The sequence below is a fragment of the Eimeria tenella genome, genomic scaffold (genome assembly GCF_000499545.2).
Source record: "Eimeria tenella Houghton genomic scaffold, Eth_scaff12, whole genome shotgun sequence".
NCBI classification, from domain to species: Eukaryota; Apicomplexa; class Conoidasida; order Eucoccidiorida; family Eimeriidae; genus Eimeria; species Eimeria tenella.
In genome coordinates, this window is record NW_013541485.1 from 137,615 (window position 1) to 156,377 (window position 18,763).

General features: G+C 53.6%; 2 protein-coding genes across 2 annotated transcripts; one reads left to right on the forward strand and one right to left on the reverse strand.

The window, feature by feature from the left end:
- Nucleotides 1–951: 951 nt before the first annotated feature.
- On the reverse strand, nt 952–6,117 carry ETH_00026915 (uncharacterized protein; the record flags this gene model as incomplete). Its single annotated transcript, XM_013373085.1, has 1 exon — nt 952–6,117. The coding sequence occupies one exon, from the start codon at nt 6,115–6,117 to the stop codon at nt 952–954; it is 5,166 nt and encodes a 1,721-aa protein (XP_013228539.1).
- A 1,143-nt stretch (nt 6,118–7,260) lies between these two features.
- ETH_00026920 (uncharacterized protein) lies at nt 7,261–12,775 on the forward strand (the record flags this gene model as incomplete). The annotated part of the gene is made up of 7 exons (XM_013373086.1): nt 7,261–7,706; nt 8,107–8,308; nt 8,411–10,097; nt 10,691–11,364; nt 11,489–11,755; nt 11,885–12,312; nt 12,538–12,775. 7 exons carry the CDS (start codon nt 7,261–7,263, stop codon nt 12,773–12,775), a joined length of 3,942 nt encoding a protein of 1,313 aa, XP_013228540.1.
- Nucleotides 12,776–18,763: the final 5,988 nt, after the last annotated feature.

Consider the following 18,763-nt stretch of genomic DNA (forward strand, 5'->3'; position numbering starts at 1 on the left):
AAATGGGGGACTCCACATTTGCGTAGAAGTTTGGGCCTTGGACACGCAAAAGATTTTTTAGCGCTGCAACACGTGCCAGAAGGCACAACATACGTTCTCGCTCGTGTTGCAGCGCTGAAAATCCTAGATATGAACGCAAGATGGTTTACGTTTTTATACGTAGATTCTCTGGGGTGTACGGTGCTTCACGTGTTCTTGCATTTGCTCTCAGGCATGGCCGGAATGCAAGGTCAAAGCTTGCAGCCAATTTGTTACTGTCAATCCAGCACCAGTTACTGTGCCTAGCAGTTAGAATTTGTTACAGGACTGGCCACACAGAGCTCGGAAGGAGGCTGTCAACGATCTGACAAACTGAGTGCTGACTGATCTCCGTACCTAGAGGTCAGACACAAACGGCGCCATTTTGGCTCTGGCAGTAGATCCAATCGTGGAGGTCTGAGCATTGCATCTCACCCACTTTTACTGCTGAATTTGTTTTATTTACGCAGATGCCGCGTAATCGAATACAGCGTTAAGGAACATGCATGCGCGGGAACTCGCCGTAGGGCGCCTGCCCACAACTCCGTATCTACGAGACAAAGGCGTTGAGATAGTGCAAAACGAAGACTAGCTATGTGGGGCGAAATGCCGTCCCAGCTGTTGGCCGGCGGTGTATCGCGGAAATCCCGGCCCACAAGCAGGCCGAGGTGCACTTCTGTGATGAACCCTTTCTTGTATGCACAATGTGTTCTACTTGGAATAGAACATGGGAACAGCAACTACTTGCTCAAATCCCCTCAAAACAAAAGAAGAGTCTTCGGAGCATGGGGGCGGGTGGAAAGGCTGCAGGGGAGGGCTTCTTGCATCAAACTAGTGGAAAGAGGGGCGCTACTGCCGTCCGACATAAAAAAAAAGGCAACTTCAATAAATAGAGTTCATTCAAAATACACGAAGTAAACAGTGTGCCTGGCGTCAGAGTCCGCACAGGGCGCCAGCATGTTGCTCTATCCAGAACTCGCAGGCTACGTCCTTAGCTGCCTCTTCCTCTGCTGCCTGAGCTTTGGCTTGCAAGTGGCGGAGACGCACTACTGCAGTGTATATACAGCTGACCCCTGCAATGGCTGCGTGACTGCCGGCGAGCTGCCTAGACAATATACGGAAACGGCATCCCAGAGCCTCCATCAGTTGCCGTGGCTTCAGCCCAAGACGCCGCTGCAACACCAACGGTAGAGCAAGAGGCTCTATGAGAGCTGCCCCTATGGCACTCTCATCGTCTTCAGAGAAGGCCACACTAGCTGCGCCTCCTGCTGCTGTTCTTTTTCCCTTTAGAGCCTCAGGAGGGGTCTCTGGAGGCAACTGCGCATCCTCATCACCAGAGTCCGCGAGACACCCCTGCGGCACCCGCAGCAGCAACTGCCCCACTTGCACCGTTTCATACGAGACTGCAGCAGCTGCTGATGCTGTGCACTGAGAGCCTCCAACGCTGCCCCCTTTCCGTCGCGCTGGCGCGCCCCCTGGTCGGCCGGAACGGCCAGTGGGCTGCGAACTGGTGCCGACGCTTCCAGTTCCCTTCGCAGTAGAGTCAGATCCGGAAGCACCCCCTCCTAAAGAGCCTCCTGAGGCAGCATGGGTGGCTCCTACTGCAGCAGCAGCGCGAGCGGCTGCGCAGGGTCTCGACTTGCGCTGCGCAGCCACTGCTTCGTTGTTGATGAACACTGCGGGGTTGAGGGGCCGGCGCTGACTGTCGAGGGGAGCTACAACCATCCAAAAGAGCCGTGCGAAACGCTTCCATGCTGCAGCAGCCTCTGTTGCCGGTACCGCATCCCCTGCTGCTGTCAAGTCTTGAGCATTCATTTCTCCTGCTGTGGTTTGTGGCTTGGCGGTAGCTAACGAATGGGGGGTGCAGGGGGGATACAGGCCTTGTAGTGTGGGCAAAAGAAATGAAAATAAAACGCTGCAAGGGTGCCTGAAGTCTACATACGGCGCGCCAGCACTGCGGTTGCTGCTGGTGCTGCTGCTGCTGCTGCTGCTGCTGCTGCTGTTGCTGTCCTTTGGCAGTGGTGGTGCTGCCGCGTCTGAAACGATACTCCCTTCGACTGCAGCCTTTGCAGAGGCAGGGGCGGCCAAAAGAGAGCTACTCTCGGCTTCTTGCGACTGGCCTTGTTGTAAAGGCCCTTTGTCCCTTGTTGAAATATCTGCTGTTGCCGGTTCGGCAGAGCGGACACTTTCACCACTGCTGCTCGAGCTATCACTGCCGCTGCACCAGCTGCTGCTGCTGCTGCTGCGCAGATTGCTCCTGTGTCTCGCCCAAGGCTTCTTCCTTCGCAGTCTGTAGGCACGACGGGTTCCCCACTGCTGTGCTGCTGCGTCCAACACCTCTCTACAGCTTCTTAGCTGGGATTCAAAAGCGCACCGGTGAATAGAATGCAGCAGGTGCTGCTGCTGCCGCTGCCTCCTCAGACCCTTCTGTAGCTGGCTCAGCTCCTCAGGGCTCAGAACTAAAGAACTCGCAGCATGCAGTATTGCCGCTACTGCGCGGTCGTCAGTACGCGTTTGGCTGTTACTTGTTTTGTCCATGGAGCAGCGGCAACTGCAGCTCTTGCTGCTGTTTGCAGTGTTCCTGGATGCTGCAGTTTTGTCCTGTTGTGTCAGAAATCCTAGTCCCCTTGAATAATCTTCGAGTTCATTGCTCAGTTGGTCTCGTCTTTGCTGCTGCTGCTCCTTTTCGTTCGACAATCCTTGAGAGCCCTCTGCCTCTGATGCCTCCACGCTGTTCTCGACGGCTGCATGCGTCTCGCTACGTGCATAGTCAAGGGCTTCACACTTAATAGGAACACTATGGAGGAGGCAGTCCTGCTGGTGGCGCTGTTGGCACTTTGCTTCCTGCTGTTGCTGCGGCTGGAGGACGCGCTGCTCCAAGAAGTCCGCCAGGGTTCGTGGCCGGAGTAAGTTGAGCTGCGGGTCTGCTAGGAGCTGCTGCGGCAGCAGCAGCAAAGGGTAGACGTCGTAAGTCAACGGTGGTGCAACAGGAAGGGGCAGCAGACAGGATGGGCTGTAGGGAGGATCACAGGGAGGCGGCGCGTAGCAGAAGGAAGGCCCGAAATTCACACAGCAGCTAGCACCTCCCATGAGGGAAACAGCCGGAAAGTACTCGTCTGCGAGGAGGCATCCTCCATTGCTGCTTCCCTCAAAGCAGCAAAGGCCAAGGGGCCTTCCGTTGACCGTGAACTGGACGTGAGACCCAACAGGAGCCTCCCGGAAGCCCTGAGTTCCCTTATTGCTCTCTGAAAGCCCCGCTGCGCTGCGGAGGAAGCCCTGGGCTAGCCTATCCACATCCATTAAACAAGATACTGCGTACGCGTCTCCTGCCGGCGCTGCTGCTGCTTCTCCACTTGTCCTTGCTGAAGCAGAAGCAGCACCGTGTGCTTTGGCTGCTGCTGGCCGAGAGCCTGCAGCTGCAGCTTGGGGCTGCTGCGGCTTCGGCTGCTGATCTTGGTCCGACTGCAGCAAACGAATGCAACAGCCCACGACGTCTCCCTCCTTCAAGGGTGGGAAGCAACAGGGCAGTTCTACCCCAGCCCAAGCGGCCTTTCCCCGTAGAGTGAGAGCCACAGAATCCCTTGTGGCCCCTAGAGGGGCTGAAGGAGGGTGCCTCCGAGTGCTCCAGCCTACCCGCAAGTCGCACTGGGAAGACGCCTGTAGTTGTCTCTGCTGCTGCTGTCGCAGCTGCTGCTTCGAGAGTCCGTCTTTGGATTGCAGCAGCAGCTGTTCCTGCTGCTGCTGAGATGGCACAGGACCTACTAAAACTTCAAAATAAAACGAACCTGCGGATGCTGCATGCGTTGCCAAGACGACGCCGCAGCCCAAATCAATGGAAGCCATTTGCCAAAAAGAAACTCCCTGCGGCCTCCCCATGCTGCTTCCCCCACTGCTGCCGCAGATGTTACTGATGCGGACACTTGGGTGTCTGTACTTTGCCGAGAGGCGAACTCGACGCATGGCTGCCTGCATCAGGGGCAGCGTCGAAGTCTGCGGGGCATCCATTCGGTCCCCTCTTTGGTGCGGCTGCAGTTGCTGCGAGTCCGCATCTATCATTTGAGGTTGCTGCTGCCGCTGCTGCCGTTGTTGCTGTTGCTGCGCCCTCAGCCATAGCCCGTCAGGGTCAAATGGAATATCCCCGAAAGCAAGGCCTACGAGTCTTGCCTTAACCGCAGCAAAATCTGCAAAGATCCTCCCGCTGCTGCTGCTGCTGCTGCTGCTTCTGCTAAGTCCCCCCTTGCTGCGGCCGAAACAGCGCAGAGACTTCCGCAGAAGACGAGAATCAAGCTGATGCGCCTCGTCCTGCAGCGGCCTGAGGCCCTTCTTGCGCGGACGTGGAGGATGATGATGGGGGGATGAAGAAGTGCCTCCGGCAGCCGGAGTTGTTGCATCTCTTCCTTGTCCCAATAGGCTGCGGGAAATGAGAGCCGCCAGAAGCGGCAACGGCTGCTTCTGCTGACAATGCTGTTGCTGTTGCTGTTGATGCTGCTGCTGAGGCAGCGACAGGCGCAGCGCTGGAGCTGTACGAGCTCTTGTACGCGCAAAAGCGGCGATACGCTCCAGGTATGTCTGCGGCCGGTAGGGGGCACGAGGATCAAGGGCTGTTTCCAATTCAGTTGGATCCCTCTTGCTTCCGGTGCTGCTAACTGCTTCCCAGCTAGTGGTACTGGTGCTGCTGAAGCTGCTGAAGCTGCTGTTGCCGCTGGCGCAATTTGGAGCGTCTGATGAGTCCTCTGTTGTGTTAAGGAGCGCTGCTAGTGCACAGGGGCTCGCAAGTGGTGTCATCAGCGCAGCAGGAGCCGCTGCTGCGGCTGTTGCAGCAGCAAATACGTCGAGGGCTTCTATGCCTTGGGGCGGATCCTGCAGACGCATAAGCCAGTCTGCCTCCATTCCAAGAGCCCTGCGGGGCCTGGGCTGCTTTGCAAGTTTCAGGTAAACATCAGGCAACAAATCTCCCGCCGCTATGTCGCTGCCGCTGCTGGCGCTGCTGTCGTCGGAGAAATGCTGTTGCTGCTGTTGCCGGTGCTGTCGACGACGGCGTAGGGCGGCACCTATCGGGGGCCCCTTGCTGGTGGCAACTGAATACGGGGAACCTTCCGCAGCGTGATGTTCCCTGGGAAGGTCAAATGCCAACTTCAAGCCGCTGCAGCGGCTGCACTTTGTGCTACTGCTGCTGTGGCTGCTACTGTGTGCAGGCGTGTTCCAGGTGCCGCTGCCGCTGCCACAGTGTTCCGTGCTCGGCTGCTCCTCGGAGCGGCTCTCCCTTTGCTGCTGCTGCTGTTGCTGGTCATGTCTTTGCAGACGAGGAGCTTTGTGAATTCGGGCTCCCAAATCGACTGAGACGGCTCCTCTTTCTGCCAGGCGCCTTTTCTCGGGGAGCCCCCGTGGCTCTCTCGGAAACCCTGCCAAATCATAAGGATTCAGAAAAAGCTCTCGTTGGGCAGCTGCTGTCCACCAAAGCGCTTTGCCACCAGTGTTGCTGCTATCGCTGGGAATCGTGCAGTGGTAATGAAAGGCTTCGGGGTGCTTCAGAAGGTCCAAGCGAAGCTGCGGCTGTTCAGGCAGGCGGAGCAGCTCTTCCTGGCTCTGCGCAGGGGCCGCCACCACCTTGGGAAGGTGAAAATGCCGGTTTCTGCACTGAGTGCAGTCAGCTGCACCGAAGCCGCCGTCGCTGCTGCTGCTTGGGGGCGACGTGGAGGCCCTTGAAGCCTCAGGGCTCGCACTGCTCAGGCCCGTCTCAGCCTTGGGCTGCACAAGGGCTCCGCTGCTCCCCACAGGACTGCTTTGCGACGGCTTGCACAGCGCCGTTTCCTGGGACTGCGCCTGTTTTGACTCTGCTGCAGACTTTAGGGGCACATGCGCTTCCGGCTCCAGCTGCCTTTGCTGGGGCTCTTGCCGCTGCTGTTGTTGCGCTGCCTGTGGCTGTCGCTGCAAACTTGGTCGATGCTCAAGCACGCTTGTATGCTGCTGCTGCCCAGGGAACTGCATACTGTGCTGCTGCTGCTCCTCTGTCTCTTGCTGATTCCCTCCTGGGGGACCAAGAGCAGTTCCGTAGCCCTTCGGAGCTACACCCGCCACCGCAGCCGGTAAATCTTGCATGCTCTGCCACGTCGTTCTCGGTACTTGTAATACTTTTGCTGCTGCTGTGATTTTTGCTGCTGCTGTTATTGTTGGTGCTGGTGCGGCTGGCGTCCCGCCGTTATTTCTGTTGCTGCGGGTACGTACCAAGCAGCAGCTGCCGCTTACTCTGGTTCTCGTATCCTTGCGGCTGTCAACGTGGCTGCTTAATACCCATGAAGTGAAGTGGGCCCGAGGTTTGATAGTTCCGTTCGCTGCTGCGGGTGCAGCAGCAGCGGAGAGCAGGCCGCGCTTAAGGGATACAGCGGAGCCGCATTGCGCGAATTTCGTCTATAGAAGGACGGAACCACGCGTCTGCCACATTGCTGAGCCTCTCCCCCTGTTGTCGGGGCCTTCCGTGCTGTTCCTGGGGGGCCCCCTAGTGGTTTTGCTGCGGTGAGGCTAGTTTGCTACTGTGGCTCTTCAGTTAGGGGTCACTCATATGCAATTTATAGTGTAATTTAATCAGCGGCAGATCTTTTACAGATCGCGTTTCTGTGTTTAAGGACTAAACAGGGACTTCTATCGCTGCACAGCTGCATGCTTCAGTCGCTGTGGGATGTGGCTGCTGCCGATTCGCAGGCCCCCTATCCATTTATCTCTACTTAAACTTCAACCTCCCGGCTACTATTGACATTTTGCCTACCGTAACAAGGAAAATGAAAGTGATCATTTACTTGTCTTTTTCAATCCGAGCATAGCCTCTGATGGCCGACGGCAGTTTCCGGACCTGGCCAGAGGCATTCCGGAGGTGGTGAGGTCGTTTGGCGTTCCGCACAGTAGACCAAAAACGGAGAGATGAGAAACGCCTGAGGGGCAGCAAAGTTACTTTCTGATAACAGCAGCGGCAGCAGCAGCAGAGGGGCCAACTAGGGCAGCGGCGAACAAAGCAGCAGCAGCTAGCGCATTGTGTCATCCGCTCCTAAAGGAACTGTTTTCCTGCCACTGTTTTCCTGCCAAGGAAACACACAGTTTAGCCCCTGCGTGGCCCTGTGGACGCGTGCCCATGCATTAAGCCATGGGCTGGTGCCAGACTCCTGCACCGTCGAGGCAGCACCTAGTGGGGACCAGCCTCGAGAAGACGCGGAAGCAGCAGTCGCAACTCGAGTGGGGAGTACAGCAGCAATGGCCTCTCTCCCGGCTGATACCGCGGCTGGATCGACCTTTTTTGAGGGCAGCCATGAAGAGGACGAAGAGAACAAAGCCCCCGAACCAAACCGCAGCAGCGATGCAGATGACCCTGGCATCCTGAAAGCACCCCCGGAGCACCTGAGGTTCACCTCCTCGTCAACTCAAAAGGCATGCATGGTTTCCGAGTCCTTTGTTTCTCGTTCGGCAGATGAGGGCTCTTCTGTTTGTCTAGCCCTGCGTCCGGTGCACCCTGACCGAAATGGTGGAGGCCGGTGTCCATATACGGCTGCTCCAATGCCTTCACCTCGCCGCGAAGGGAGCCCTCTTGGAGATTTACGCATTCGAGCTGTTTCAAAGGTTTTTTTGCGTCTTGAAGAGGCCCCCAGGGCAGTCCGCGACCTCTGGAAAATTTCTTTCGAAGGCAAACAACTGCGCAGGAGGTACACAGTTACTCAGGGCGTTCTGACACCTAGCGCCCCCCCCATTGTCCGGAGAACCACATTGTTTGTATTGGCTTCTTATCGTGCCTGCGAGGCTCAACAGTCCGTGTTGCTGTGTTTTGTGCACTTAAGCGAGATGCGCTGCAAACATTTGCCGGAGAGAGTTTTTTTTCTGTTTCTTGTTGCACATTGGATCCCGTGCCATTGTTCTTACCTCTTTTCTTTGCATAGTGCAACATTGTTTACCTTCTTCAGCACCCATTCCCCTGTTTGAAATTTCGCGCAGCTTGTTTGCTCCGAGTTTTTTTGCGTCCCCTTGCCCGAGTTCCCCTCTGCGCTATGACCCAACGCGCTTACTCGCGTAATGCTTTTATTGCTGTGGCTTCTGCCACTGCTGCAGGAAGCTTTTATTTCAGATAGACCTCAACGAGGTCTGCAGCTGGATATCAGTCCGGTTGGAGACCGATTTACTACCCCCTTGTGGGGCCTTGGCGGATTCCTCGGCCTACGCTGATGCAACTGCAGTGTACGGACAGCTGGTGCCGCAGCTGCTCTGGGCCGCTGCAGTGGCAATGTCTGCATTGATCTCTTTGACGCTTCAGGTAGGCAGTAGTGTACTGCTACGAGGCCTGCTACCTTGTCGCTGAGTTGCGGCGCTTTTCCATATGCTGGCGTGGGCGCTTTGAGTGTTGCTGTTTTCCCAGGAAGCAACAGCTCTATGGGCGCGCCTGCAGCTTCTTGCATTAGATGCCACAAGCATTAGCGCCGTTGCAGCAGCAGACAACCTCAAGTCGGGGAATGCCAGTGCGATCAGACGCCAGGAAGGATTTTCTGGTCTGTGCGGCCGCTCCCGAGTCTTTGGCCGCCGCAAGCGCCGTAGATCACAGCACCAGCAACAACAGCAGCAAGGCCACGATGACCAGCAGTTTGCTGGGGACACTTCACTACAGCTAGCAGATGTTGCAGAAAGCGGTGCGGAACCAGAATTTTTGCTGCAGCGTATCAGCAACGCTCGCAAAGAGCCCAGGGAGGTAAAAGGGCCAGCTGCGCTTACCAGGTATGCCAGTGATTCGTTGCTTTTGCAAAATTACCCCTATAGCAGCATTAACGGCACTACAAACAGCAGTAGCAGCACCGGTGTAGTATCTGAATGTGTGGTGCCTGTCCCACCTTTTAGGTACCTTGGCTCATTTGACAAACTTCAGAGTGCTACACTTTTGAGTCCTTCGGCTGCTTCTTCTCCATTCGCAGCCCTGCGTCAAGATTTAATGCAGCTCGGGGCCTTGAGGTCACCTGGAGGAGGTGGAGTTCCCCTTAGAGGGGCTTCTTCTACTGGCTCCAGCACTACAAGCCTTGGTGCTTTCGCCCCTCATCATCTTGCGGCCGCTGCTGTGTCAGTTGCAGAATCGCCCTCCAGCAAATCTAAGCAAGCAGGGACCAGCCGTCCTGAGCACTGGGCGCTGATGTCGTGGCAGTCCGCAGCAGCGGCAGCAGCTGCTGCTGCTGCTGCAGTAGTGCAGCAAGGCTTATCCCGGCGTAGCTCCTTCAGCTCGGTAGCAAGCGACCTGCTGCCCCCGTCCAGCTATCAGCAGCAGCAACATCATGGTTTGCTTGCGCAAGAGCCGTTGAGCTTGGAAGTTGCCGTGGGTGCCGCTGTAGATCCGAGAGTTGCTTCTCCCTTCAGACTGCAGCAGCATCAGCAGCGCTCGCTTTTGCCATCCGAGCCATCATCCATAGACAGCGAGAACAGCAAACGAACAAGGGATTCGATGCCAGCTATCAGGACGCCTGATGGCTGGGCCGCGGACCCGTCGCTGCTAGAGCAGCAAGATGGGGACCTTGGGGGCTGGCACTTTCCAGAAGAAGACTCTGGGTGGGCCCAAGGCAAGGGTGCTGAGGCAACAGCAGCAGAAACACCCCAGACACCAGTATCAGACACTGGCGAAGTGCAATTGGCCCTGGCAGTCCCTGGAGATCTGCGGCTGCAGGAGCTCGTGCAGCGGGTTTGGGCGACGGATCGACCAAAACGGAGGCCGGGATCGCACCAAAAGGTTCAGCTAGACAAGATAATTTCGCGTTCTGCTTTGAACGAAGAAGCAGCAGCGGCAGCGAAGGCAGAAAAGAACAGGAACAGCGCTCCAGGCACGGGTGTGGTGCCGGAGGAACCACTATCGGCCTCGATGCGTTTGCTCCAAGAGGGCACGGAGGACAGCGAAGCTCTCAAAAGAAATTTTCGGTGTTACTCGGGGATGCTAAAGAGACAACTGTGCCTACGTGCCCTTCTGCGGCAGCATCAAGAGCAGCATCTGCTTTCGTTGCAGAAACTGCCTCGCAAACGGCTCGACAGTGGACAAGGCCCGACAGCTGGAACGGGGGGAATGACTCTGGCGTGTAGGCGTAGAGCCGTCACTGCTTCTCTCTGCGTTTGTGGCTTTTTGTTTCCTTTAAGTGCTAGACGTCACTTTTTGCGTTTTCTTGCATCCAGAGCTCAGCCAGCAGCGGCTGGTCGTGGCTGACGATTGTTTCTCTCCTCGGGAAGAACCGACTGCTCCACTAGCATTTGACCTAGCTTCCCTCCCTGTTTTGTTTTTTTGTTTTCCAGATGCTATCCGTACTTGCCTGTCGGTACATCTCCGTGTTTAATAGTCCCCTCATGACTCTGTGTTGTCGTGCAGTGCTTAATACCTATGTCTCCCCGTTGCGTGTCTTTTGCTTATTGCAAATGCACGTTTGACACCCTCTAGGCCTACTTCGGTCCCCGCACTTTTGTGCACGTTTGTAGCCCCGTTTGTGCGTATGATGAAGCCACTGCATCCTGCCCCTGCTTTTTCTATCCTGCTTAATGAGTGCGCCCTACGGTTTTTCTGACAGGGCTCTCTATGCGTCTTGTGTTGCCGCTAATGAGTACTTTGGAACTGTATTGGGAACTTCAGCTTCCGTATAAATGTGTTCCTCTTCTGTATGTGGCGCGCGATCTGCTGTAGTGCTATTGTCAGGCGCTCATTGCCGACCTCTACTGCCCTCCGCAGCGGAAGCAGCATCAGCGGCACTGCGTGGTTGCTCTCTAGGAGGTCCCGTGAAGACCTTGCAACAGCAAAAACAATGCGAGTTGCAGAAGCACACTGCTACTGAAAGTGTGCAGGCGCTCACAGCGCGCTGTGCGGTGGGTAGGCCTTGGTTCCGGGAGACTCCAAATGGTGTTGATAATTCTCTGGAAGCCACACGGGAAGCTTCAGACGCAGCAGCAGACGCAGCAAGGACAACAGCAGACGCAGCAGCAGCAGCAGCTGCAGCTGTTGCTCGTCGACGGAGATCGTCCTGGCTCGACAGAGAAAACGTCCTTAGAGGCTTCGAAAGTCCGCTGCCCCCAGCAGAGTTTAGCGAAGGCAATGAGCCTGAGCCCTGGGTAGACACCAACTGGGAGGATGCCGCAGATGAATACCATCAGCAGGCGCAGGTGCACCACCAGAAACAGCAGGAACAACATAAACAAGGACGTGCGAAAGAGTCTTTGGGCATCTTTGCTGAAGAGCCACGACGACAGCAACAAGACCCCCATGTAAACGAAACATCACTTAGCCCCATTCACGGAAACTCTCAAGGCCTCTATAGGAAGAAAGACGGAGCCATTATAACTTTGTGGCCTTCTGCTGCTGATGTAAGTTGCTATTGCTGCCTTTGTTGCTGCTCTTACTGCTCTGGGGTTCTGTTCATCGTGGATATGGCACCCTGCTGGTGCTGCTACAATTTTCGCTGCTCTTGGTGCTGGTGAGTCTGTGCAGCTGTTCGAGTTGGTGGAGCGTCACTATGTGCCGGGCGCTGCTGGCTTTGCGTCACATCCCTACAACACTCCACCTCCACCGTCCGCTGCTCCTTCTCCAGCTAGTTTGTCAACTCTGTTGAATGGCCGTAGCCGCCGCACTGCAGCGAGAGCCTTTCGGGACGCATTGACACTCCACTCATATGGCCTGTGCTTTCTTAAGCAAGATATGCCTGAGCCGTCAGAAAAGGACGCTTTAGGGTATCCGCCTCTGCTCATATTTTCACAGGTACGTTTTGGGTAAGGGGACTCAAAAGGGTTCACAGGCCAAAAAAATGTGCATGAATGGAGGATACGAAGCATTATGGCCCGGCTAGGGACCAGGCTAGTGTCTGTGCTAGCTCTGCTACTACTTCAGGATGCTGCAGAGGCGAGGGAGCTTCTCGGTAGTACTGCAAAGCGCGCAGCTGCAACAGCAGCTGCGACTTCTTACTCAGCTGACGCAGCGCAATCACCAGCACCAACGGCAGCCGCAGCAGCAAATGCTGGTGCTGATGCAGTGACCGCTTTGCCGAAAGGGACTTCTGTCGAGCCCTGTGCTTTCCCTCTAGTTAACGAAGGGACTGCAGGTGGTATCCCTAGTGTCGCGACAAAAGTCACAGCAAGACCCCAGGCAGCTGCAGTTGCTGCCCTGGCAGCAGATGCTGCAGCAGCAGAAGCAGCAGATACGGGAATGGCCCCCATCAGCGATGAACAGCTGGAGCAGGCTGTACAGTGGCTTGTGACTGGGCTGTTGGACCGGCTCCAGGAGCAGTCGCGACTGCATGCCCATGAATTGGTCCACTGGTCAGCTCATCAACTAATTCTGAGTTCCCCAGGGACAGAAGAAGGAATATAGACCAATCTTTATTGCCCAGCTTCTATGGCTCAGTCTAGCGATGGGGGCTAATTCGGTGGTTTTCCTGACGTCTGTCGCCTTTTTCTAGAATAGCAGGTGCCTGTGTAATCACTACTGTGTTGTTTAATTTCTGAATAGCAGTAGTTCGGTGCGTGTTTTGGATGCCCTTGCAGGTTTGTTCACGAATTGCTGCCTTCCAGTGATTTTGCACACGTCGCAACCCCTGCAGCATGGGAGGCGAAGGCGGTATACGCAATTTGCACCCTAATAGACGAGGGTGTCTTTGTAGCTTCTGCTGCTGCTCTTGATGAGGCTCCTGTAAGGATGAAGATCACAGACAGGGTTTTTGGGGGAAATGCCACGGGACTAGAGTGTCCATTCTGGTTAGAAGGTGTCGCCGACGTCGACTAGGCACACTCCACTGCCGTTGTGAGCGTTCTTTCAATGTCTTTTGTCAAAGTTAGCCATACATGCGGCAGGTGAAGTTGTAGTGGCGTCATCTTCTCGCTCAAGGTCTGGCCACGCCAGGGCAACAGCCTGCGCTGATCAGCTGTCGTTGTTGCGATTTGAGGAATAACTTTGTAACTGTAGGGATCCATTCTTTCAGGCCTACTTAACGTTTATATTCAGGTGCACTAAACTTACGCATATCTCGTTGATCAATAAGATTACATGAGCTAGTGAGCTCCGCGGATCCTTCAACCACGCTCCTGCCTCTGCTAGACTTGGTCAATAAGGTTACCCGAGCTTGTAAGCTCCGCGGGTCCCTCCACCACATGCTCCTGCCTTTACTCAACTTGGCCACTAACTGCTCGATGTTTGCCCTGCCAGCAATCAAATCACAGGGAGTTCTCAGCGCATATGTCGATTACGCAGTCAAGTAAAGGCGAGCACATGTAGTCCTGAAGAACCAGTTTCCCAGAGCTACGAAGCTGTTCCCCCCACACAGGCCGCATTTGCCAGGAAATAGATGCCTGTAGCAAGAATTATGCCTACATGCGCCGTGATTGTAACTGCATGCGGATCTAGACTATCGGGCATGGATACCGTAATTTTTTGTTTTGTTGCACATGCGCCAAGGCTGGCATGCGCTAACTTGAGGCGGTTCTTACCGTTGTGAACCAGCCCCTAAAGTGTACATCCCGTTGAACATACTAGAGGGCGTAGGAACAGCGATTAACTGTGGAGTGTCCTGAATGCGCCGAGAGACGTAGATTCTCTTGTGCTTAAGAGTACCATTTCCTGATATTTTTGGGTCCAGAGGACAAAGGTAATATCCTCGTCTCCTTATGAGCATGATTATTCGAGCTGTTCTCGACAAAGGCGCCAACAACGGTGCAGGGGAGACACCCATAAGCTGCGCCAGTGATACCGTCACAGCAGCAGGTTTTGCTTGTGCTCTTCACGGCAGTCCAGTATTGTGGTGAGAATGAGCATTGTGCTCTTACACAGTCTCAGCATCTGTGTAATTTGCCACTTTCATTACGTATTAGATCTTGGCGCCCTGGCAGCACGAGAATAGATGAATGGCCGGCAAAAGACAGGTAGCTGCTTATTTATCATTCAAGTTTGAACAGTTCCACAGGGGTAAAAGCACATACATAAAACGACTGCGTCTGCCGGGAATCGAACCCGGGTCACCTCGATGGCAACGAGGTATTCTACCACTAGACCACAAACGCAGCGGAGGAGGGTGTATACGTCACACACAGAACAAAATATACTCTCACCTTCAGGGCAGTTTCCGTGGCATTCCAGAGCATTCCTAGCGCGAAACTGTGTGACTAGCGGAAAGAGGTGTGGCCGTGTCCAAGTGGTTTTCAGGCAGCAGAGGATCGCCGCGTTATGAGGTCAAAATGGTAATAACAGACTGAACGAGAAAACAGACAGGAAGAGTTAGTGCTTGCGGAACAAACCTGCGTCTGCCGGGAATCGAACCCGGGTCACCTCGATGGCAACGAGGTATTCTACCACTAGACCACAAACGCGTTAGACGGCGCGATTTAATTTCAGTGCGGATACAGTGGTTCGCCTTCAGTTGATTAATTTTACAGGGAATGTTAGTTAGTCTGCCGGACAGACGCGGTCTGCTCATCTCGATAGGTTGCCAATACCTAGCGAGTGTATCCCCTCTGTCTAAAATTTGACGAAATTGCATTTACGCAGGAAACGACCTTGTTCTGCACGATGGCAACGACGTGCTGGGCCACATGCTCAAGCCCTTGTGGAACTATCGGGTTCAATCGACTTTGAGAGGCTCACAGAAGCTTCTGCTGCAGCACATTCATACATTTCTCACTGTGTGAAAATATTCCAAGGCCAAGATCATGCGTCAGAAGCAGTGAAATCGGGTGAGTTCAGCAAATTACGCAAAGCAAATTGAGAATCCTCGTGTATACCAACAAAAGGCTGCTTGGAACAGGGCCCAAACTGCGTCTGCCGTGAATCGATCCCGGATCACCTCAATGGCAAAGAGGTATTCTAGAACGAGACCACAAACGCTCCGCATCTCATCTGCTCATCAGTGACTCTAGCAGTGAGCCTAGCAACACAAAATGCGCAAGTCCGGGTAATTCGCGGCTGCGAGGATCAGATCCGCTTCTTCCGGGGATCGCACCCGGGTCACCCCGACGACAACGAGGTATTCTAACACCAGACCACAAACGCATTCGTGGGTCGAACGGCATCAGTGCACAGCGTCAAATCTGCATCCATTGCACACAACCACCTCCTTGGCCTTTAGATAGATAGTTTAAGAATGCGTCTGCCGGGAATCGAACCCGGGTCACCTCGATGGCAACGAGGTATTCTACCACTAGACCACAAACGCCTCATGTATCGCTCGTTCCGACGTGCGTGCAGTATTTAGTGTTTTTCTACAATAATCAGCGGCTTCGTCAGTGTAGGTTTCGTGTAAAGCATGTGCGTCTGCCGGGAATCGAACCCGGGTCACCTCGATGGCAACGAGGTATTCTACCACTAGACCACAGACGCATAGTAATGCGCTGTCTTTTTTTGCTTCTCTGCAGTAAGACGGCATCGGTATTGTACGTAGGCTGTGCTGTTGATGCGTCTGCCGGGAATCGAACCCGGGTCACCTCGATGGCAACGAGGTATTCTGCCACTAGACCACAAACGCTGACGGGAAACCGTGAAACTGTCCATGCATGTGTTTCACCATTCCTTGACTGCACTACCTAGTCGTGGATTCATTGTTTAATGCCCTTTCATTTCTGATAACTTCGTCATAATTGTGACTTTGCTAGGTAGTTAGGTGCTCAGTCCATGAAGCCTAGTAGTTGCACCTAATGATATACTTGTATGTAACCCGACCACTGTAGCATGCTTCTGTACGTCTTTCTTTGTTTGGTCTCTAATTAGTTGCAACTATTGGAAGATTCCTTCGAATTTCCTCGCCCCTTAATCTTATCCGTTTAGCGGGTGCGTGACTGCCGTTGATTTTTGTGGTAATAAAGCAGTATCTCAGGAAACTTGTCATCTGGATGCTTACCGGACTTTGAGACAGCATGAGGTGGTGGGCCGGGGGATACGCAAAGACCACATTCCTTCTTGAAAATTCATAAGAGGCGAAAGCATGTTTCCGTAGCACTTCGTTCCAATTATGCTTAGATGGCGCGCAGTTTCAGCATCTCACATGGAGTTGACCTAATTTAGGCAAGGACAGCCAGAATGAATTCTTGATGAGGTGCGAATGTCGCTATGTTCGCACCCAGCATAAGCTTGAACCATTTCATATAAGGGTACCTAGAATCTGTTTCTTGAGTACGAGCTTATGAATGACAGCTAAAGAAGTGAAGTGCCGTATGGACTGCCCAACTTGTCTACACAGGCATAGCAGTATACCTAAGCTCTATAGCTCAAGGAAATTTGCGGCATGTGGATTCAAAGAAAAAGTATGCCAATTAGTGTGAAAGGGCCCAAAAAAAAGCTAAAATTTGTGACGTTCTGTAACATCAAGTGCAGGAAACTTTAAGGAACGTGCATAAAGATGGTCAGGCGGCGTGTTCTTCCAGCAGCTTACTGAAGGCGCCTGTTGTAGATTTGTAGTGCCTGAGAAAATCCCGTATCAAATTTTAGCGGCCAGTAGATCTTGCTATACTTTGGTAAGTTGTACATGCCCTTCCTGCTCTGTACCTTCCTACTGGCGTTGTAAAAATTGATGATTGAATCATGCGGTAGCGCCGTCATTCTTCCTGGTAAGCCGGTGTAGCTTTGTAGCAAAGTGTACAGGCACTCTTTCGGTAGCACAAGCAAAGAAGTCGAAGTTTCCAGTAGAGTACACGTCAGCTCATCAGATAAATTTGCCGTGTTCTCTAGTAACTAGTTGGATGTCAAGACAGGTTACCACAGAATACCTGCAGAGGCCCAATCACTAGCACACACAGAACCCTAGTTGCTGAGATCGGGTGCCCCAAAGGCTTTCTTGAAAAGCTCCTTTTCCTTCCTGGAGCGGTGCCCTGTACTGCATAATTGGTCACCAGCACACACAGAACCCTAGTTGCTGAGGTCAGGTCCCCCAAAGGCGTTCTTGAAGAGCTCTTTTTTCTTCCTGGAGCGGTGCCCTGTACTGCATAATTGGGGCGCTGGGCTAACTTCGCTACAGTTGGTTCCTAATGGTCCCTTTCTCTCTCAGAGTACTCGCGGTTTTATTCGCTCTTCAGGGATTTATTGGCCTGAACTATCGTAAAATGTTTACAGAGCGCTGCTGCTTCTGCAACTAGAATATCTGCGCGCTGTGGCTCTGGCATTCTGCCAGTCTTACGGAATTTTCGAGCTCAAAGTACTATATCCCGCGGGAAGCTTATAAATTCATGGGCTAGCTCTAGTCCCCTATAGCCACACTTTATAACAGCATTGCCTAGAACTAACTACATGAAGTTTGAAGAGTAAACAACGTTGCGGAAAGCTCTAAGGTGCCAAAGGCAGGGAAGCTCCCCCTCCTCTGTACTAAGCATTGGTGAGACAACAGGATCCCACAGTGCAAGCATTAAAAGGAGCATTTAAAAGGTCCTTACAGCGGTCGAAAGTGTTGGCTACCAAGTTGGTGACCTGCGTGTAGCAATCCATGTATCAATAACTCATTAGCATTGCGGGATTGCTTGGCGGTAGCGCTTTTGAGATGGCCGCTGCTTGCCAGTGACGCGTGAAGATGCAACAGCGGTTCTGAGCATTTTCCCCCTTAAGCACCTTATCGGGCTACAGATCATCTCCTCCATTGAAAGCGCATTGAAGTAGGCCATATAAAGGACAATCCTCGGCTGCAGAGCGATTCATGTTTCCTCACTCATTTGCGCTCTATAGGACGGGGCTTTGGTACTTGCATGCCAGTCACTGCGTTGCCTCGCGTCATGAAAGCAACGTTTTTTTGGCCGTACAGGACAGGGGCCTTCCCCCTCTAGCGTAACAAGTGTGACGTAAAAGGCAGAGGGTGCCTGTCGGGCACTCCAGGAGTTGGGTAACTTAGAACATATAGAGCAGAAATGGGCATATACGGCTTGGCGCCGTCAAAAGCATTCCGTAGTAGCTAAGGGCCTGAATGAGTGCTTGAGCACATCGGGGCCTACTGCCTTGTTCGCTCCTCCCTATAGTCAAAGCTAAGGCGAGATATACCTACATTTTGCGAATTCAAGGGCCTTAAGAGGTGCAGCAGCTGGGAACGTCTGGAGTGGAATTATTGGATATTCTGTGTTGTAGGGGACTGTGCTTATTTCAAGAGTAAACACTATCGCCTCAAAGCCTGCTGAGGTGCAGGGTTCACACAAACACGATATGAAGCACACCAGAACATTATCAACTAACGCTCAAAAGATGACTCCAGTGTTCAGCATATTACGCACAGCTCATGGTGGCAGTGCCGTTACGATGTCCACTTGTAGCGTTACCTATTCAGTAGGCTGAGCAACCTCCCGGTGCTCCCGCTCTTGGACAATGTTTCTAAATTTGGTGCTAACCGTAGGATTTTCAGACTGCTCCTTTCCCCCTCAGTGGTATCCGTGTTTGCTATTCATGCTTTGTAACGTCTTGCCTGCGACTGGTGGTCTTTCAACACAGAGCCGCCCACTGTGACCTCAGTGCCAGAGATTGTTAAAAGGGAATGGCGCCCTTTCATTTGTTTTCATTCCGGAAGCAGCAAATTTCGTATCTGTTTGTTCCAATTGCTGTTTTGAGTGACCTCTCACCCCAGCAAACCGGCACCGTCAAACTCGAAGCTGGGCGGCACGGCACGGCACTAAGCCAAATGAATCTCTGTCTCGAAGATTACTCCAGGCAATGCGAGCGAAAATCGACCAAATATTTGGACTTTTCTGGGAGCCATCAAGTAGTCCATGGCCCAACCAGCCCGCGCCAGCAGCCAACCCAGCAGCATTAGATTCAGTG